This window comes from Azolla caroliniana, unplaced genomic scaffold (genome assembly GCF_043228905.1).
Source record: "Azolla caroliniana isolate FFs.n. ecotype wild unplaced genomic scaffold, voAzoCaro1.0.p SCAF_1, whole genome shotgun sequence".
Classification (NCBI taxonomy): Eukaryota; Viridiplantae; Streptophyta; class Polypodiopsida; order Salviniales; family Salviniaceae; genus Azolla; species Azolla caroliniana.
The window spans coordinates 36,011,244-36,034,115 of record NW_028230436.1 but is presented as its reverse complement, the minus strand read 5'-3'; the positions used below and the strand labels follow the sequence as shown (position 1 = coordinate 36,034,115).

At 39.4% G+C, this 22,872-nt stretch overlaps 1 protein-coding gene across 1 annotated transcript; it reads left to right on the top strand.

The window, feature by feature from the left end:
- Nucleotides 1-5,962: 5,962 nt before the first annotated feature.
- LOC147870211 (uncharacterized) lies at nucleotides 5,963-14,573 on the top strand. Its single transcript, XM_087337961.1, has 7 exons — nucleotides 5,963-7,236; nucleotides 7,331-7,411; nucleotides 7,499-7,564; nucleotides 7,654-7,719; nucleotides 7,804-8,148; nucleotides 8,280-8,439; nucleotides 14,185-14,573. Exons 1-6 carry the CDS (start codon nucleotides 6,079-6,081, stop codon nucleotides 8,436-8,438), a joined length of 1,875 nt encoding a protein of 624 aa, XP_087194087.1. The 5' UTR covers nucleotides 5,963-6,078; the 3' UTR covers nucleotide 8,439; nucleotides 14,185-14,573.
- The last annotated feature ends 8,299 nt before the right edge of the window (nucleotides 14,574-22,872 follow it).

Here is a 22,872-nt window from a genome sequence, read left to right as displayed (position 1 = left end):
AATTTGAATTGTTCGGTTTGGACCCTCTCAAACCGAACCCAACCGCTTCCAATTATTATGTATGTATGTCCTCCACATAAGCATAGTGGCCACCTCAAGCAAACACATGAGCTATATGTGGTTATACACAACACCAATTGTAATGGATCATAAGCCATGTTTTTGGCCCCCCATATGTGATCTTTTATCTCAAGACAATACAAATCAATCTACTGACACAAACACATGCATATTTCTCTCTCAAAATAAAATAATTCTCTTTGGTCATTACCTTTTGTGGTTTAAATTGTAGCATTAAAATGTATGAAAATGAACGACCAAGTCCTATGCACGGGCCCGAACTTGTCCCATAGATTGTATTTTGTTTCTAGTATATGTTAATAACTTTATCTATTTATGTATGTGCCTATACCTCTCTAGGTCCCATCAATCATGTTATTTTTCTCTTAAAAGTACATGTTTCTCTTTGGTTATTAGCTTTTGTGGTTTACATTATAGCACCAATATTTATAAAAATGAAGGCACCCAAAGTTCTATCCATGGACCCAAATTTAGCCCACAAATTTGTATTGGTGTCTCTCGTGAATGTTAAAAACTTGATCTATTTCTATAGGTACAATACATATACGTACCTCTCTAGGTCCCATCAAGTCACGTTCCTGTCCCATATTGAGGATGTTAAGATATCATCATCATAACTTCTCTCTCTCTTTCACACCCACACCCACACCCCATGCAAGTGATGGAGCTCAAGCCTAACCACCTAAAACATGGTGGTAAAGAACACAAGAAGATGGATGGTCAATTCTCGAATTGGGTGAATCTCCATGGAGATTGGGGTATTATTTGTTTTTTTTCCTCCCAAACCCATGAACACCCCTACAATATGTTTTTGGTTTTTGTACCTTTGCTCACAGATATTGTCAGATTCTAAATTTGTAGAATCACAAAAGATCAACAATATAATTAAAAATCTACAAATATTTAACCACAAGACAATATGAATGAACTAACTTGCAATATCATATTAATCCTCGGTTATAACTAACTAGCCTCTCTAGGCCTATGCATTATACCTTAACTCGAAGACATTAGATTATAATGTGGTAAGATAGAGGTTAAACTTCGCAACCCTTCATTTGCATGTTGATTACTAATTTGTCAATGTGTTAGCAAAGAATAACGACAATCCATCATCATGAGAGTGAGAGGAATAATATATTGCATTAAATGTAAATGCTCGTTAATTACATGATACAACATTGATGCAAGTTTGATATCGAATGAAGGACACACTAGTCACCATACTTATGGGCCATGGCTTACTATTGGATAAGTTTAAAATTTCCCATTAACACCTATCTTATGATAGTATACAAAGTTCTTTGCAATTTTATGGTCCTTAGATAATGTTTTGGCCATAGGAGGAAGTTAAAATATCATCATCTCTCTCACATTTTCTTATTCCCATTCACATGTTAACTCCAAACAATTAGAGCAAAGGGCAAGTTCAAGAGTGTGCAATTTGTTAGTTGGAGTGTGTACATTCACACAAAACAATTATATATAGTACGTATATTTAGTATGATAACATTCACTAGGTTCCAAAACCTTAATCATGCATGGATTCCTACTACATTCCACATGTGAGCTGACAATGGGTTATTGTGACACTAAGCTTCCACCCTAACAACTGGTATATAGGTTACTCACCTGGAAGCACCTCTCCTAGAATATACATTGATCTATAAACCTCACTAACAATTTATTATCTTAGCCCTCGTTTAGTGGACTTATTCATGTGACCATTGTTTATACAATTACTATATGGATATTTTCATACGATATGACCTGATCAAATAAGCCAAAACCATAATAAAGATCGTGCATATTTTGTCACTTACTGTGAATATTTTATTGGGATTTTAGCTAGCAAAATAACCCAAAACCATAATATTAGTTCACAAAATAAACTAAACGATGGTCTTGCATATATGGTTGTGCATATGTTGTAGGACCAATGTTTGTCAATGTTTGTTATATGAATATTTTGTTTAAACTTGACCTAATAAGCAATAAGCCAAAACCATAATTTATTACAAATCATATTTTTCTCGGTTTGTCTTTTTGTAATTTTCATCTTGAATTCTTGCATATTAAAATTTGGTTTCCTTTATGATCACATTTGTTATTGTCAAAAGAACATCCACTCATGAGATTATAAAATATCTATGGGGCACATTTATAAACTCCAATGTTGTTTTGCCTCATATGCAATGGACATTTATTTTAGTATACTCATAGAAGTTTGTGATTAAGAATTAGGAACATGTAAGGTTCCAACAACATTGTCTGGAACACATACTAGACCCAAAAGTGTGTCGAGAGGACGAGTTGGAAAGCCAATAATGTTTTTGGCTCCACAATATGGAAGTGACCAACCTCTTGTAGTTCAATTGGTAGATGATAGGGCATCACAATATTGCTTCATAGGAGGTTGGGTTTGTCTCCAACCTTGATTCGCGAGGCAATCTTCGTTGATCAACTTTATTCTATGCCTTTCTTGGCTGTAGGTGAGCCTTTTTTCTTCTTCAAAGATTTTCCTCATTAGTATTAAGAAAAAACATGTGAATGCTACAACTTAAGCTTGTGTGTCCAAAAGCTTACAAATTTCATGTACAATGATATACGATAATCCCAAGACCAAAGCTAGAACTTTGTAAAAGGTATGGAACTTTATTGTTGCACTCTACCATGCTTCACTGATATTCAAGAAAGGGTCCATGGAAGTTGATAGTTCCATTGAGGCCCTTGAGTAAACAGGGGTAACTTTTTCCATAAGTGAAGGAACTTCTTCTTTCTCTTGTTCACAGTATCTAGTGAACCCTGCATGTTGTCATATTGGTTATAGGCGAGCCTTCCTTGAGTATTCATGATCATTCTTATATGGAAGGTTTTATGAAACCAATGTGGATACTTGAGAGGCATATGGAAATCGTAATTAGCAAAGAAATTAAGTTGAGGAACTCTAAAAGTGGTAAGAATTGAATCCAATAATCTCGCTGATAGCTCGCCATAACTATAGATGTTGTTCGGCGGGTCGATTTCTCCTTTCTATTTGGTTATATGTAAGGGTGAAATGGTAATGATAACTTCATTGGAGTCTTGAGGAGCTTAAATGGACGCTTCAAGAAATTTGAGATGATTTATGGACCACAATCCAAACCAATGTCACTTAGGAGCACATGTAGCAAAACCACATTCGCAAGCATTAGTTGTTATTTCTAAGCTCAAGATCGCTTTACAAACAAACAATAAAATGAATCGTCTTTGTAATCCAATTGAGTATTTTGAGCATAAATCACAACCATTGATTAACGAGAGGTTCGTGATAGGATACATTGAAATTGAAGCCCAAGGCAAGACAATGATCAAAAGAGGTTGAAAGACTACAAGGATGACGATGGGGGGATTTGTGACGAACACATGTATCACATGGTTTAACAAATACCTTGATTAGCTTCCATTGTCGTGATCACCAATAGCTCCATGATTCTATCTTGAGAGTTTTTGTGGCACCAATGCGATAGACTATGACGAATTGATCCATTTGTTCCAAAAAAGTCTCATTCATCATATGTTGGAAGATAGATGAGGTGTTTTATGCCCAAAATGCATTGCCTATAGTAGGCTAAAAAATGGTCGTAGTAGGTTTGGAATGTAGTCTTCCATTCGTTAGTGAACCTCAGATGAACTATGTTGTTGGTGTTAGGTAGCTCAATGTTGGAGAAGACTCTCCCATTTGGAGGTGATTGAGATGCTTGTGGATCGAAGGTAAGAGATATTTATTCTTTATGGTTAAGTGATTTAGACCATGATAGTCAAAACCAAGTTGACACGATCCATGTTTATTTTTAACAAAAAAGATGGATGCTCCGAAAGGAGACTTAACATGTAGGATGAAACCACTTCCAATATCCTCTCCAATATAATTCCCACAAGCCTTGAGGTCAAACTTAAAAAGCATCTAGATTGTCTTGAATGGAGTAGTGTTATTTCAAGGTATTCATCAAGCAAAAAAAAGTTTAGCTGATGATATTTTGTTGAGAGTAAGGTCAAAGTAGTGAGCTGCTCAAAGGGGTTTGCATGTGACAAAGATGGTATATAAATGAATGTATTGAGCATCTAGCAAAAATGGAGTCATCTTAGAAGCGTAAACCCAAATAGTTTTCTTGGTTAGAGAGTAGGGTGGTGAATGCATTCACCCAATTCGAAGCCTACGACAAAGCTGGTAGAGAAGGCTATACTTGATCCGTTTCACATTGCATGCACGTTGTCGAAACTGAGATCCATATGTGGAAGTTGTAGCGCATGCGCGCGCGCACACACACACACACACACAAGTCATCAAAGATGAAGTTTTATTTAAACCGGATCATGAACCTCGACAATTATTTTGTTACATTTTGTTGTTGTTCATTCTTGACAAACCTCAAAAGTTACTTGGGATAGTTTCTTGGATGTAGCAATCATTCTCAAAGGCCCCCTCTCGGTGTTTAGATCCTAATTCTACGTCATGTGACATGTCTCTCTATCCTAACTCATGGATGGTAAAAAAACAAACATATAGGACCTATCCTAACTCATGGATGGTAAAAAAACAAACATATAGGACCGTGGGATGCATTCCCTATTCTTTTCAAATGTATGGTGGATGACTTATGGAATAGAATATATGTATACATGATAGAAAGTGGAACAAGCGAAATTAGTAAAAAAAGCAATCACTACATGTGCAACATGCACCGTCTCTTTTTGCAAATGTATCAATGAATTAAATATAGAAGAACGAGATAGAAACAAGAATTAGAATTAGACAATTTATTAATGAATCTTTGTCTTATCGTTTCTAATAATAGCTCAATTAGTTGTACTCTTTTATTATAATAAGAAATCCAATGACTTTTTCATTTAGGTAACTTTTCAAACTAGGCCACTCATAGCACCAAGTTCAAGTAGAGAGAAGACTGGTTAGAGTAGAGGGATTGACGATAGATTATACACACATTTGAATCCACTATGCATGCAACCACATTGGAAAAGTGCGGGGATAGGAATGGAATCATAGTGAGGAATCAATGATTGAAGGTTGCGATAAAAAAAGATTAAGAGTAGAAAAGAGGAATCAATCACAGTCAGGAGGCCAATAACACTAGCATTTCGAGTTTGAAGCAGACGCAACGAAACCCGAACCAACAACTTGAATTTCTAGTCACGGGGACTACCTACGGAGGTGTGGTTGCAGACAAAATTTTGGCGCGTGTATAGAGTAAGCCACATGTGAGTGACAATGGGGGAAGGACATGGACAAACAAGTTGCATGTTGGAAGACCAGTCAAGAGTTGTCAATATATATTGCTTGCTATATTTAGCAAAAGGAAGAAGAGTTTGGGGGGATTGGATTCTCAATCCATAACATACACATTCAGACAGGCTTAGATTCTGAAGACATAAAATAACAGACTTCCTTCCTTGTGAGGGTTTTGGATGGAGACGTATAACGAGATACTCGGGGATTCTTTTACTAGTATCATCACGTATATATAAATAAGTAAGAAAGAGCATTTTATAAGACAATATGTTGTGTAGCATCCCCAAATGAATCTATTATGGATGGTACCCCCCCCCCCCCCCAATCCATCCATCCCCAAATGAATCTATTATGGATGTAACCCCCCCCCAATCCATATACAATACATACATACACACACACACACACACACACACACACACACACACACACACACACACACACACATACATACATACATACACATACATACATACATACCCATGAAAGAATGAATAATGAATGAATGAATCTCTTTCTCTGTCTCTGTCTGTCTCCACAAAAAGAAAGGAAAAGGAAAGAGGAAAGAGAAGGTCAATGGTTGTGAAGCCCAGTGCTGCAGATACTACCTCCTCCCCCCAACTCCTCCTCCATCGCCCACTACCTCTTATCTCATCACACCATGAAGCCCAATAGAACCCACCTTTTCTACTTCCTCCTCCATCACCATGGCCTTCTCCACTGACCTCCCCCTTCCCATGGCTATGGCGGAGAAGGCGAGGTTTTGTCCCGCCTCCGTCCACTCTATCGATGTTCCAATCCAAGATCCTAATTTCCATGACCAGGACAATGAAATGCTCTCGTGGCTCCATCTACCAACAGATGATGCGCTGCTCGACAAAGGCGGGTATTACACCGATTGGTCTGTGGGGGACCCGAATGTGCAGATTGTGAAGCATTCTTTGAACCAGATTGGTCTTCTTCATGAAGATGAACAAATGGTTAATGTAAACATGGTAACAGAGGAGATTGTGAGTAATGCTAACAACGACACTGATAGTATAGTGGATGCGGTAGGGCATGGTGTGAATCAACCACTAGCACCAGAGGTGGATGTTGGGTTTGATAAAATGCATCAGAGTATGTGGCATAGCCCATTGAATAGGCATAGAAATTTTGCTCTGTTTTCTAGTCCAGTGGCAGAGGCTAAGGCAGGGCTTCACATGGTTGGTACTGAAAGTGGCCCAACTAGTATAGAGAGAGCAAGGCAACATTCAGCTCATATTTCGACTAATGATCTCTGCCCTAGGAAGGACAGTTCAGGGGCTGAGAAAAGCAAGGACATCTCACCATCCCAGCAACCATTGCGTTCGGTAACATCACCCCCAGTCATCTCCCATTGTGATCAGGCGGACAATGCCATCATAAGGAGAGGTGCCAATGCTAGGGTTGGAGAAATTAGCTCACAAATCTCAAGCGTTGTTATGTTATCTAACAACAACAACAGCAGCAGCAGTAGGAGCACCAACCATAAAAACAGCAACATCAGCAGCAACAACAACAACAACAACAGGAATAACACCATGAACAACACCATCATCAACAACAGGAATAACAACCCCACCACCACCACCACCACCACCACCACCAACAACAACAACAGCAAAAACAATAACACCACAAACAATAATGTCAAAAACAACAACAACACCACCACCACCACCACCAACAATGCCAATTTAGTCGATCCTTTGAGTGAACGAATTATGTCGCACTCTCGAGCCTCAGGTAGTAGTAGCTTAGAGAGATCTGACCAGGATCCTACCCCAGTATCATTGAGGAAGCAAAAGTCCATTCGAACTGATAATTCTGAATATCAAAGTGAGGTAAATTTGCCTTTTTCCCGCCTTTCTTTTGTTTGTTTTCTTTCGGTTAATCTTATCATTTCACTCATTTGTATTGTGGGGTTTCTGGAAATAGGATGGTGAAGATCTCGTTAACAACAAGAAAAAGCCAGCTAAGAGAGCAAGAGCTGCAGAGATGCACAATTTATGTGAAAGGGTACTTATCATACATGGGGATTATTCCCATTACTTTGTAGCATGATAGATGAACACATAGTCGAGTAACTATGCATTTCTTTTTCAGAAACGTAGGGATAAAATCAATGAGAAGATGATGGCGTTAAGAGAATTAGTGCCGAATTCAATTAAGGTGAGGTCACAAGATCAATTGTAAGTTTTACCAATATGAGAAGCTGGCATTAACAAAGATAATTGTCTCTTATGATTTGAATGTGCCAGACAGCAAAAGCTTCCATACTTGATGAAGCCATTGAGTATGTCAAATTACTCCAATCACAGTTACAGGTATTGTAAGTTCCGTCATAAACAAAAATAGTGATATTTAAACATGAAGCCAAGGGGTGTCATCTGGTCCAATATTTTGTATAGGCATGGTCCACAAGAACGGGGATATGCATTCCTCCAGGCATGATGCCTAATGGTAATGGCATGCATCACTTGCAAAGTGTAACTGTTCCACCCATGAACTTTGGCATGGGCATGGGCATGGGGATCAGGATGGGTCCTATGGATGTTAATCTTGCTGCTCCTGCTTCTAGCAGTCGCACACTTGTACCGATTTTACCAATCTCCTCTCCACAATCTGTTGGGCAATCCCGAGCTCCACAACTGTGTGTTCCATCACATAATACAACTGATAATCAATATCATCACTTGCAAAGCCCCCATGTATTGGATCCGTACCGATTTTATGTTCCTCAATCTCTAGTTCAGGTATGCATTGGAGGGTTGCACATGTAGAAATGAATAAGCATGCACTTATATCCGGAATATTGTTATTTGCTTTACTACATAAAAGATGGCATGCGAAAGAATGTGATCATTGTTATTGTTTTTAATTGCAGCCTACACCTGTGAATATGGATGTTCAGAGGAGTATGGAACTCTACAATGCGTACATTCATGGACAGCAACAACAGCAGATGCAGCACCAATGGCATCATCTACAACCATCACCATTACAAGAATCACAACAAACTAATGGAAACAAACTAATTCAATAAGGTATGTCATTTTTGCAATTGTGATTCATATAATAATAGCTATTTGAAAAGGTCATTGCCATTGGATAATCTAAACATTGAAAGCTATTGTATTATTACTTCAAACTCACAGATTCTAGTTAAAATAAGATATTTTTCACAAGTGAAAGGCCAACATATGAAAGTTCTCACAAGCAATTTCCATGGTGCATAAGCATAACGTTCTTTCTTGGTATCTTTCATTTAAGATTCTCGAGGATAAAAATGTTTTGCTTAATTTGAGTGGCTCAAGCAGTTTTAGCATTGGAATCGATTTAGAATTCTCATAAACATGGGATTTAGGATTGACTGGATCTCTAAATTTATGCTCTCCATGATAATAAAAATCAAGTTGCAGATGTAGAATTCTCATAAAGATGGAATTTATGATTGATTGGATCTATACACTAATTCTCTCCGTGATAATAAAAATCAAGGTTGGATTACGTTGCCGAAAGAGAAAAGATTATAATGTATGTCAAGAGACTACAATCCTCTATTAGATCTGACATGTTTTCATCTGCACATGTAGTCTTATCTTGGATACCAAAAAATTAAATGAGTACGATGTCTATTCCCAATAATTTGGCTAAGGGCATACAACTTGGGCAAAATGTAGATCACGGTAACTAAGCGCATCACATTGTGAGCCCAAATGGACTGAAAATCTCCAAGTGTGTTGTTCCAAGATGGAGAGTGCATCGAAAGAGAGGATCACACCTCCATTTTGAGGTGATTATTGCCTTGATTTACTTATGACAAGGTCTAGGTTGGCACTTGACATGGTCCACATGCACGAAAAATGAATTGTTATTGTTCGTCTATGGTGTAACCCATCTTTCATTTAGAATGATACTATGGGTATGCACTATGAGTGGTTGTCATATGAGTAGGCATTCTATCGCATACAATAAAAACAGCTGTAGATGCAATTATTTGATCATGGAAATGCACCTTGTCGGATGCATTGGAATCTGTATGATTGATCTGGCCATCTGGTTTTCAGTTGAGGATCCCACTTTAATTGTGGCAATTGTCTTTGCTTTTACATCCCAAAACCTCCATCGGTAGGATATCTGCTTCAAACATCCAAGTTGATTAATCACACAATCATTTCTCATATGTTAGCTACAGAGGCCTTGGTAATGTGACCAATTACTTGACTAATATTGTCTCCTTTCCATGTCACTGAGATGTGAGTTGACTTTTATCTTCTATAAAAACTTTTGGTGAATCCTGAAGTTACTTGGGTGATTTTTGGGAAATTTTCGTCAGGATGGTTTCATTATAGTTGGGCAAGATGTCTATGATGGATATGTCAGAAAATGCAATTACTTACTAACAGGATGAATTTGAAAATTGCATTTATCTTTTCTCTCACAGCTGGGTTGGTTGCATGGAAAACTCAATCACGGGGCTATATGGTGGATTTTATTTTCTAAGGTAATTGGAGGACAATATAGGATATTTTTGCCTGGCTAAACGCTCTTTTAAACATGTTGCAAGGTGAAGGTCGTCTGGATATTTTATTTAGCCTAGTTGGGTACTCTTATCCCATGATGAGGTTTCTCGATATTGTCATGCAAATATTGTCTGTAATGTGTTCAGCTGAAGCTAAAAGTGCAGTTACATATGTGAGTGGATTGGGTTATCTCAATGTCCACAAGTTGTATGCTCACATGAATGTACACAGATTGTGGGATAATCAGGAGTCAAGTGGCGTTCGAGTATTTTAGCAGCACCTCCAATTATTATGAGGAAATTGCTTGAATGACAGAATCACATTTGGTATGCAAGAGGATAAAGCTTGATTTCCATAATCTACTTTCAGATTTTTATATGCAAATTTAGTCATGTACGATTGGTGTGTTGCTTGCCAATCATGCTATTCAGGATAGCATAATAATTATGCTGATCTATTTTAGTTCTACATTCTCAATAGAAAGGCCAAATCAATTTTAAAAGGATCCAGATTTAAGTTTCCTATAAAAACTTCGATTATTTTATCTTGACAACTAGAATTTGACACAGGAGCTGGATTTGAATGAGTGAGTGTCTTCTGTTTAGGGCAGACTTAAGAAGATAGCTGAATGGGGATGATGGAACACCATCCAGGTCTTTTGCATTGTCATTCTAGGAAAGGCCATAATAGACTTTGCATATGCATAGAAATATTTCTTTAAATAGATCAATCTCATGATATGTCTAAGAACTTCTGGAATCCTTTGAAAGGATCACATGAGCCAGGATGTATGCAAGTTGTATGAGTCATGACTAGGTTAATCGACATAAGATTTTCTATTAGGTATATGTAATGGGCTTAATTACTATGCTGTACATGTCTGACAAAGTAACCATGAGGCTTTGATTCAATTCCGGATAATTTGATTTTCATATTGATGGATGAGGAACTGTGATAGGGAGTTGTGGTCAACACCTATTTGGAAATGAGAATTATTGGGTATAGTTCTGTCAATGCATATTAAGATTCGAATTTAGCAATTTAGAAATGTAATGTCAAAAGACTTTGTTGCCTATGATATAAAGATTTCAATAGTGATATGGGCAAATAGGTCATGAATTTGATCCTTCCAACATATGAAACCTCTGTTAGAGAATGTGATGTATCTATGTCAGTTTGTGGTTGTGCTACAATAGTTGATGCTCATGCTATCTTAACTTCAAAAAAGGGACAATTTGACCCATGAGATCAATAATAATTAGAATCAAAAGGAAATGTCAAAGCTGAAATGAAAAACTTAGCTAGTTTGGTTTGTGCTCAAGTGCTCTTGCCAGCTGTATAGTGGGGGGATTTTTAAATGGTAGAACCAAAAGGAAATGTAAAACGTAGCTAGTTTGGTTTGTGCCCAAGTGGAGCAAAGAGCAGCTGAGCTCCATCTTCAATGGCTCCATCCTCGTTAAGAATCTTCGGCCAAGTGAAAACATTGAGTTGTGTTCTTCCATCCCTTTCTTTTCCTCTGCATGAATCTCTAGATGTTCTTCAATGTGCCATCCTGCAAACCATTTTCAGATATCTTGGGCCAAGCCAGCTGAATGAAAGAAAAGTTGGTTTTGCAGCCTCCCTCTAGAAAATAAATAGAATGATCCGAACTGATATTATCAACTTGGAAAACAAAATAACCTTCAGCTAGATATCAAGGTAGGCAGATATGCACAAATACCTGCAGAAGAAAGAACCTGCCAATTGTCATCAAGGAGTGCAATCTGAACTCTATGTTTCTCATCGTATTGTTTTTATGAAATAAGAAGGAGATGCAATCTGAACTCTATGTTTCTCATCGTATTGTTTTTATGAAATAAGAAGGAGATGCAATTGCCTCTTTAAGAAACGGTTTGGCCCACTACGCAAGGTAGTGGAATATGAGGACCAATGATACTCGGGGCGTTTCTTGCGAGAACTCAAGAGACACAAGGAGAAGTTGTGATTGTTCATTGTTGATGAGCTTGTGTGGTTGTACTTTGTGCAATTGCCTCTTTAAAAAACGCTTTGGCCCACTATGCAAGGTAATGGAATATGAGAACCAATGATGCCTGGGACTTTTCTTGCGATAACTCAAGAGACACAAGGAGAAGTTGTTGAAGGACAATATTACAACCACACATGCTCATCAACAAAGAACAATCACAACTTTCATTAGCCCCATTACTCCTACTCATGCTACAAGTCAATCAAGGGCTACACAAATGGGATCTCTAAATAGCTTGGGCCTTGCGGACCACAACCTTACCACCCTTGTCATCGACATATACAAGTTCATTATCTCCCATCATTGTAGGTGCTTCCCTCTCTTTTGACAACCTCTCCATTCTGGATTGACCTATGCGAGAGACCTTTTGAAGGCAAGAATTACAATATATCTGACTTGAGATTCTTACATGTAGAGATGCGACACTTGTTAGTCACATCTTATTCTATTTCTATTTGCTTTTTTATGTAGTTATGTTTATTTTGGTTTGTTCTCAAAGACGATGACATGTTAAGATGTAATCTCTAGTTTGGACTTATAGGCCGGCCATTTTGGCCTCTTAGACGTTAGTACATCGTTCACTCTTTCTGATAAGCATCCGATTTTCTGTGCAGCCTTGCGGAAGTGATTTTGAGGTAATATCTGTACTTTAAAAGTCTTGGAAAGGAATATAAATCTATTGGTGTTCTCTGGTTTGTACAGGAATTATGGGTACTTGGGTGAACTCCTTTACTTGGTCAATACACAAACCAAATATAGTAGGCAATAAAGGGCATCCTTGTTTCACTTCTTGAAAAGCCTTTGTCATTCTTCAGCCTGCATCTTACTTGATGTAAACGTTTTAAGCTTTCCTATCCCTCCCATAACTTTAGCCTTCAGATTGTCTGAAAAGACTTCTTCCAATGAGCAGAAAAAATTAGCCGTCTTCTCCATTATGACCCCCTGAGAAATGATATGAACAATAGTGCCAATTTGGGTCGAAAACCTGTTACATGTCCCACAGTTACCTTGCTGTGTTTCTCAACCCATTTGCTAAGTTGATGTCCAGTGGTACTGACGAAAATTTCAACCATTCAAGATCCCACTATAATCATGCCATAGTTTGTGAGCTGATTTCTATTCCCGCCATTATATAAGGTCTAGTCCAGATATCTTGCCAATCTCGAGGAAAAGGTTGTTCTATTATCTGATTTAGCAATATATGTGTCCCAGTTAGCCTGTTTTAGCACTTTGGAGCATATATAAAGTGTCACTGTCAATGTAAGGGGTACGTCATAAAGCAGTCTTCCATGTTTCATGAAGAGTATGTCATCCTGTGGGATTTGACCTCCTTTGCATCTTCTCCTGCCTTTCACATGAAACCTATACAGCTCCAACTTGCAAGCTGAATAGACTTGGTTGCATATGGTTGCATAACCACTACAGCTCTAACTTGCAAGTTGAATAGACTTGCTACCACATGGTTGCGTAACCACTACAGCTCTAACTTGTAAGTTGAATAGACTTGGTCCCATATGGTTGCATAACCTGATCCTTGGCCTGTGCTTTTTCAAATGGATGTAGCTGAGCTGGTAAGATTTTCTGGTGGAGACCAGGTGGTCATGATTCCACAGTCATCAAGTAAACAAATAAGGTTTGAATGCAGTGCACTAGTTCAGTAGCATGGTGATGCAATGTACGCCGTGAAATGTTTTTAACTACAATTCTTCTACTTCTGGATATTTGTTTACTGAACTAGTGCACTGCATTCAAACCTTATTTGTTTACTTGATGACTGCCTTATTTGTTTACTTATATAGTAAATGCTGCTTATATTTAGGGGTGATCAGAGTTGTTTCTTTGGTCTGTATTGTTTGGTGGAGTTATTTTAGTTCCATGGTTATTATTCTTTCCCTTTTAGTAGCATGTTAACTGAATTAACTCTGAGAATACTATCAAGGGGTATATTTTTTATTTTCACAAAATGTTGCCAATGGTGCATAACCCAGTTTGCCTAATGTTATGAGCTCCAAGTGCTCACTATCTACTAATTTCCTTTTGTTGGACCTCTTAAGGTTGATGTATTGAAATATAAATATATTGATTGATGAGCATAAGTGCCTTGTTTATCTCAATTAAAACACCAAAGAATGGTGCATGCGTCTTGAGTTTTTGTTACTAGGTGTTTTTGGAATATTGGTAATGAGTCCTGATCACTCTCACATTCGTTCTTACCACTGTTCATGTTTGGATGATTGCAGGTAAATGATTGTATCCCTTGTGTGGATATTAAGGATTGACAAATCATTTAAATATGATCTAGGAGTGGCGTGTACCTATATTCATCTTGTCTTTCTTGCCATTTCACAATTTACCATGTACATGTAACAATCGGAATGGATAAATGACATCTCATTCCTTATTGATATTCTTCGAGGAAGCCATTTCATGTCTTCGACAACTCCCATCTTTAACTCAAATGTACCATTCTATCATAGTGATTTCTTATTATATGTAAATACACACTACATCCTTAAGCCCTAGGAAAGTAAGCCATAGAATGTTTTATAGACAACACCTTGTTGGAATTACAACAGTTGATTGGAAGCTTTATTGATATTCTTTTTTTAAAGTAAGGGGATGTGAAAATCATTTTGTATCAGGAATTGAGTCCTTAAAATCAAACTAATGTCGCATGATTGCTGAATCTTTGTATCCATGAGTAGTCGGGCTTTTTGGTGAAATATTTCACATTGCTGTCTGCCATCACTATTTAAGAAGCTTGATACCATTCACATGGTTGGTTGGAGCGAAAAAGGAGGTATTGAGACCCTATATGTGTTGCTTATTTTAGCGTATACATAATTGAAAGCCAAATTTAATATTGTCCTCGATGGTTAAGTATGACGTATAGGGCCAAAAGTAAAAGGGAATCTTTTGGAGGATTCAAAAAAATAATGTAGTTTTTTAATTCATTGTGTGCTTGAAAAGAGTTGACTTGATGGGGCTAATACAAAGAAGATTGAGGATTAGCTGGACATACAGGTTAAAACGGTATTCATACCTCTTGACTTAAAAAAAGAACAATTTCAATCCTCTCAACTGGGGTATTAGGTGGGTCAACAAATGAAACAAAGAAGTGCAATGTTCTGATCCTTCAGTTGAAATTGAAAAGCACATGTTTGTGAATGTCTATGTTGTAAAGCAACCCTAGCTCCTACCAATTATTGGTCAGATCTTTGGGTTATGCCTATCTTTGGATAGTTCACAAATGAGTGGAGCTCTGTAAAATGAGATGTTGTAATCACCAGCCATTATCCACGCCTCATGGTGGGCACCTGGGGGAGCACCTGGGGGATAGGAAACGGGGGACCCAAAGACCGCTTCATGGTGCGGAGTTGGACTCGTGGGCTTTCCTAATCGGCAAAATTGGGGTGAAGGATACATGGGGCTCCTCCCTTAGAAGATGCTCACATTCGTTTCACTTCTCCCGAGCTGTCGCGAATGCTAGGGGTGGTAGTCTTGCACGGCTAGACTGCATATACATCAGCTCGTCCCTCGAAGAGTTGGGGGGCTCCTTTGCCATCTTGGCAGGTCTCACCTTCTCTGATCACCAGCCGATGAGATTAGACCTTAACCCACCCCGTGGCAGCAAGGGGAGTCTCAATGTGAAAATCCCTACCAAGATCATGAAGAGTGCAAAGGTGAAGGCAGGGTTGCAAAGTATATGGTGGGAGACCATTGTAAGTGAATCGGCTAGTGAGGATCTGCAGAAAAAATTGACCCTCTCCTCCTCCTTTTTACAACAAGAAACCAAGCTGGCCCTTTAGCAGGCTAGAGCCATTGAAACAAAATTACGGAAATCCGTTGCGGCCGCGCAACGACTGCTGCAAGCAGACCCTAGTTGCAATTGGTCTAGAGCCAAGTTGGAGGAAGCAAAGATAAAGTTGCGGGAAAGGATGTTGGAGAAGAACCGCATGCTGTTTCGAAGGACCGCAGCATGGTGGGCTAGAAAAGATGACAAGGTCAACCGCCATTTCTTTCACTACAGGGCACCCAAGGGTGGAGGTGGACATATACAAGGGCTTCGCAAACCAGATGGTTCAATAACGGAGGACAAGGATGAGATTTTGCATATGGCGACAGAATACTATTGCGACCTGCTTGCACCTGTGCATATGCAACAAAACATGGAGCTGGCTGAGAGGGTGTTGGCTTGCATTCACCCCAAGGTAACCCACGAGATGGAAGTTGTGCTCGACAACCCCATTTCTCGATTAGAACTCTCGGAAGCACTTAGGGAATTGCGGAGAGGAGCATGCCTCGGCCCCGATGGTCTCTCACGAGATTTTTTTGAGATTCATTGGGACACTGTTATCCCGTCATTGGAAGCCGGGGTTCAGGAGATTTGGGCCTCGGGAACGGTGCCATCTAGCATGGCTAAGGGGATGATCTATCTCATCCCTAAAGCGGTAGGGCGAAGCCTAGAGCTGCGCCAATGGCGTTCAATCACGATCCTTAACACGATATACAAGATACTTGCAAAAGTCTTAGCTAGGCGGATAGCAAGCTTCTTACCGGACATCATTCACGAGAATCAAACTGGGTTTATCAAGGGTAGGTGTATCTCTGATAATGTATTTCTTCTCTGGGAAGTTATGGCATTAGCAGATCGTGCCGTATCGAGCTCGGCTATTCTGCTGTTAGACTTTGAGAAGGCCTACGACAGGGTATTATGGCCGTTTTTGGAAAGAGTGATGAGCGCTATGGGCCTACCCCAACAATGGAGGAATTGCACTTCTGCACTCTATCGGAATGCTTCTAGTAGCGTGTTGGTAGCTGGTGCTAGGGGCCCTGCCTTCCAACTACATCGCTCAGTGAGGCAAGGCTGTCCCCTAGCTCCATATCTCTACCTATTTGTCACTAAGGCTTTCTCTGCTTATTTACAAGCACCAAGCAACGGATTGAGGGGATTGTCCATCCCCAATGCGTCTGAAGATCTGTTGCTATCTGAATATGCCGACGATACGGTCCTTTTCTTGCAGGGCGATGACACGAATCTTTAGCGGGTTGAACATCTTGTTGAGGACCTTTGTCAGGCTGCTGGAGCCAAGATCAATTGGGATAAAACCCAAGGCCTCTGGTTCAGCGAACAAGAGAAGCCAGGGTGGCAACCCCACGCTGATTTTGCTTGGGTCCCTGATGGGACGACATTCAAATACCTAGGATTTACGATGGGGAGGGCAATCCCCAAGGGAGTGCAATTGTCACATGTGCAAACCAAAATAAGCAAGAAGCTGATCCAATGGAGCAGATCTAAACTTTCCTTCGCTGGTAGGGTTCTTATTGCGAACCAAGTGTTGCTCGCCACCATGTGGCACTCAGTCTCTTGCTGGATTATGGACCCCTCAAGTTTGCGCGCGATTAAGGCTGCCATCAGGGGGTTTATATGGTCAGGTAAGGAAAACCCGTTTGTTGCCGCCAGAGTGTCATGGCATTGGTTAACACAACCGCGGGCCAAAGGGGGGCTTGGCCTCATAGACCCCTTAATGCAGAGCCGAGCATTGCTAGCCAAAATGGTGGTTCGATGCCTCTTGCCAGGTAAGGGGTGCTGGAAGGTACTACTTCGCAATAGGCTGCAAGCAGGGACGCCCAAGTATGGTAGGCCTTGGCCGGATTCCTTGAATTGGTGTTGCACGAGTGGAGTCCCTCCCACGTTGGCTTGTCAACCGGAGGAGCGGGTCACGAACTCCATCTTGCGGGCATGGTGTCACGTAAGACGTCATTTGGTCAAGCACACGCTAGAGACACTAGTCGAGTGGGTTAGACAACCATTATTTTGGAACCCTCAAGTGCGGTCAAGTGGTGACATGATGTTAGGGCAGCTTAAGGGCCTAGCCTGGGGAAAGTTGGCGCAAACAGGGCTCCTCTCTATAGATGATTGGAGACGCACGGTGGCTTCAGGAGGGGACCAGGAGGTCCCTTTCCCTCCCCTCAAGGGAGCCATGAAAATGCGGAGGTTGATAGCTGAGGCACTTGATAGGGTCTCAATGGGGGAGGTGAGAGAAGATACATGGTTCGGTCTCTTTGATGAGACTGGTGTGGTTAAGTTGCTGAAGGGTGTGAGTGGATCGGGACGAGATACAATTTTTGGGGAAAGGCAGAGTAGGGGCTCTTGGCACCCAATCCACGTGGTGGTGCAGGTTGGTAACATCTGGAAAACAGACCCGGATGTTGCTAAGGTGGAACCCCATTGGAAGTTATGGGTATATGGTGGTTGTCCCCTCATCAAGCTAGAATAGGACCCAGTGGATTTCAGGTGGAAACAGGATGGCAGACTTCGCCATTTCTTCGAGTACAACACTAAATTGGGTCAGACTTTACAATTGCAGCTAGATGGCCCCTTACGCAATGGCTGGCATACATTGGGCATCCCTGATGAGGTGCTCATTACTTTTTGGAAAGGTCTCTGGTGTCTCCACATGCCTGAAAAGATCAAGTTTTTTTGGTGGCAGATTAGTCATAATGTGGTTCCCATTGGCGAATGGTTAGGTAAACGTGGTGGCCCGTTAGGCTGCCCACTCTGCCCTTCACCTATTGAGACTCTGAGTTACTGTCTATGGGATTGCTCTCAAGCTCAAAAGGTATGGGATAGAGTGACTCGCCTCCTTGTGGCTTGTGAAGTGGAAGGAACCGCATCGTGGAGTACTGCGGCATGGATTGATCACTCCGACGATAGGTGGACGAACGCCTTCAATGTGGATAGTTGGTGCTATGTATGCATTGGAGGCAAAATCGCCAATATTCGTTATGGAAGAGGCTTGCAGTCCGCATCCCCTAGGTTCTTGGAAATTTGGATGTTGATCGCAGGCTTCACCATGTGGTATATATGGAAAGTGTGTTGCCTGAAGGTTTTTCAGGATCTGGTGCGACCCCCAGAGGAAGTGATCATGGACATATGGTTTGCTCTTATCAGCTGCCTACAAGGGCAGTTGGACGAGGTTTGCAGCCATTCCAACGATGTGGTCACTGCCTGTTTGCGCTTTTGGCAAAAATGGCGGAACACGCCTATGGTGACACAAGGAGGAAGTGGTCCTAGGTGGAACTACCAGCCCCCACGCTGGCTGTTTCCGAGTCACTTGCCGCCCTCCCTGCGGTGTAGGCCCTAGGAGGTGTCTCGTACTAGCCAAAATTGACGGGCACCATTTTTAGCTATAGGTATCTGCTTATATTGAGTAGTCAACCCGTTATGCTAAGTAACTAATCTCATTTTCTTGTACTTGTTCGGAGGGAGATTTCCCGATTTGTATATAAGCCCCGTGTACAGTCTTTTTGTAATAATCCTTCCTAACTAATGGGAAAGTAGCTTCATTTTGGAAAAAAGAAAGAAATAGATGTTGTAGATATACTCCATCTGACCCATATTTGTAGAGATTTTATGCTTCGGATGGATTGTCATCTCATTCTAAACATTGAAGTATGCGTAGATTATGGTGTAATGCTTAACCATTGATTGTTTTACGTTTGTTTGTGTAAAACTTAATCCTCCTATTTCTTAGTTATTGTCAACAGATCCACTTGTTCCAAAATTTTATCACAATGGATAAGCAAGAAACAGGCCCTACAAATACATTCATAAGAAATCAACAATTGATTGTCGACATTGCCAACAACTTCGCTTCAAAATCTTTGTCTGAATGGAGATCCAAGATACCCATAATGTAGACATATTCATTAGAAATTGTCATCCTACCATTTATAACGATGATGCTTGAGAAGGGTTCCATGTAGTATTAGCTGGAGAGTATATATGATAATTGAACTTGGGACTTAGTAGAGAGACCATACAAGAAGGTCACAGGGATGATTGTGGGACTTGCATTTGCCCAACAAATTGCAAGTAAATGAATGTGAGTTAGAAGGTTCATGCAATGATGTGGGGCTTGAAGAGTAAGTACAAGGATGTGGACAAACCATTCACCAACAAATTGCAAGTATATGAATGTGAGTTAGAAGGCTCATTATTGGGAATTTGTCCATAAGTGGGTGCACAAGATAAAGAATGATGTGGATGGTGCAATTAGACGACATGAAACCCACCTATATGTGCATATAGGTGGGTTTCATGTCGTCTATCCAGGTGCAATTAGACGACATGAAACCCACCTATATGTGCATATAAGTGGGTTTCATGTCATCTATCCACATCATTCTTTATCTTGTGCACCCACTTATGGACAAATTCCCAATAATGAGCCTTCTAACTCACATCCATATACTTGCAATTTGTTGGTGAATGGTTTGTCCACATCATTCTTATATGATATAAGAATGATGTGGACACATGAAAGGAGAGCATTTGTCCATAAGTGGGTGCACAAGATAAAGAATGATGTGGATGGTGCAATTAGACGGCATGAAACCCACCTATAGGTATGCATATATGTTATCATGGACTATTAGGAGAAAGTTTCGTGGTTGTCAAGATGATAACCATTTGCATAATACTCATACTAGTTGTTGAAATGAATGGCATCTCTTGTAAGAGGATATCAAGAATGCGTTTCGACAAGGAGAATTGAAGAAAGATGGAACATGAGAACCCAAATGGATAATGGCATGACACAAAAGACCAATAATGTGATAGGTAGATAGTGGGTGGGTTTATCTATCTCACCATGATCCTTGCAACATCTATGTTTGCACTATGTTGTGGGTGTGGTAAGCCAATTTATGCAAAAGCCTTGAATTGCAAATCAAATGCATTAGGAGAACCTTTACCTTGGACTTCAAATGTCATTTCAATAACACAATAGTAACCCTCAAGCTGTATGGGTACACCAATTTCAATTCAGTAGGCAACTCAAAAGATTGTTCATTGGACAAATTATTGAATGCTATGGTAGGGTATCGACTCATACACAACCATACAATGTCAAAAATTGCTTACTTCAAATACAAAGAAAACTTAATAATAGAAGATAAGATAAACACAATTATTTATTTGTATAAGCTTGAATCAAACCATTTTGGCCTTATTGGAATTTAGTTATGATGCTTGAGATGTAGGAAGTTTGTTGCATAAAAGTGAGGTACTACTGGTAATTTGTTGAGCAAAATTGTTTGATATTCGAAAATGGAAATATAAAAAATACCCCTCATATTAAGGGCAATAAAAAGTTCCCATTTGTTTACTTATTCGCCACAATTTTAAAAGACTTAGTTTATGACGCAAAATATATTGGTAGTTGGGGAGGTCACCATATTTCATTGGTTAGTTTTTTACTAGAATAGGGAGCTTAATAAAAATTCGATAAGGATCAATGAAGGGTGATAAAATATGGAGCATGTCCCTTGAATTGTTACGAATAATACCAAGCCTAATCAGAAATTTGATTTTTTTAGCAAAATAGGGATGTGGAGTGTGTACGATGAGTTGTGTCTATACATTATCCTTTGGATAGTTCAAACATGTCTACGCCAAAAATCATAAATCACATCTATGTCAAAACATAAAATCTATAGCTATGTCAAAACATCTTATCCCATTCATAACATAGTGGGAAAACCTCAATGTAAGTTTTGAGGACTTTGTATACCAAAATCAAATTAGCTTGTTTTATACCCAAGTATTGTGTTGCCGAGTTTAAAAAAATATCGTTATGAATAATATTTGTTGTATGAGCATCAAAAACAAACTTACAACGCTTGGTCCAAATGTGCTAGATCGATAAACAAGCCACCATCATCCGTATCTCCTCAGAAAATTCAGAGTTGGTGCTAGGTCGAACTCCAACACGTTGAAACACCATGCCACCCTGCACTATAAATCCATGTCCGTGGGCGTTTAACTGTCTTATCTAGGTTGTCTTATGAAAAAGGAGTAGGGTAACTGATTTCAGCATTTGATTGTCAAGTAATGTTAACAAGGTTGAGAGGTGTATAGTCTTGTTTAATACCTTCAAAAAGATTGCAAATTCAAAAGTGAACACATAAAGGGCCCCACAAAGTTCTAGAATGTCTAAGTCTTAATAATCAATATTCTAATAGATTATTTGAAAATCTTATAGAACAACTTTAACAACATCCAACTTGTAGATAATCCCTTCTAGCTTCTATGGATCCTATGGGGGGCATTACTTGCGTGTGTAAACAACAACACTTTCCCCAATATATATGTCTTTATTCATTCTTATAGCACTTTGTCATTTCACATACATGTATGTTTCTAATAAATAAGACCCCATCTTGCATGTTGGAAAATCTCATAATTATTAATAAGGCACAAGCCACAAATACATATGTCTTTATTCATTCTTATGACACTTTGTCATTTCATATACATGTATATTTCTAATAAATAAGACCCCATCTTGCATGTTGGAAAACCTCATAATTATTAATAAGGCACAAGCCACAAAGCCTCTATGTAGCTAATGAGAAAGATAAACATAGTTGTATTGTTGTATCTTAGTTTTTTTCAAAAATCTGATAACGATATGATAAAGGCTGATACAATATCAGTTGATTGGGAGTGTGCCATATTTTCAAAAAGTGTACAATTACACCCATGCAACATGAATTGCAAACGGTTTTGAAGGGTGCCAAAACCAAAAGAACTTCTAAAACTTAAAAGTTGGCAATCATTAATATTTAATGAAGACATGACATAGAAAATGTAATAGAGTTTTGATTCCTTGATTGCACCTTCAATGAACAAAATTTTTCATTGCGGTAGAAGCATAACCTGAAATACCGTGCTGTTATCCTACCTTCTTTACTATGACTTATGAAAGACAAGCTTTTGCCACAAAGCCCGGCCTCCTATTTCAAATAGCTTAAACACTTAAATATAAAAATATTTAGTAAAGTAATGCGTTGCCATTTCTATTACCCTTTTCTAGAGGCTATTCTTCTTCATGGGCTCAAAGCCTTAGAGGATTAATATT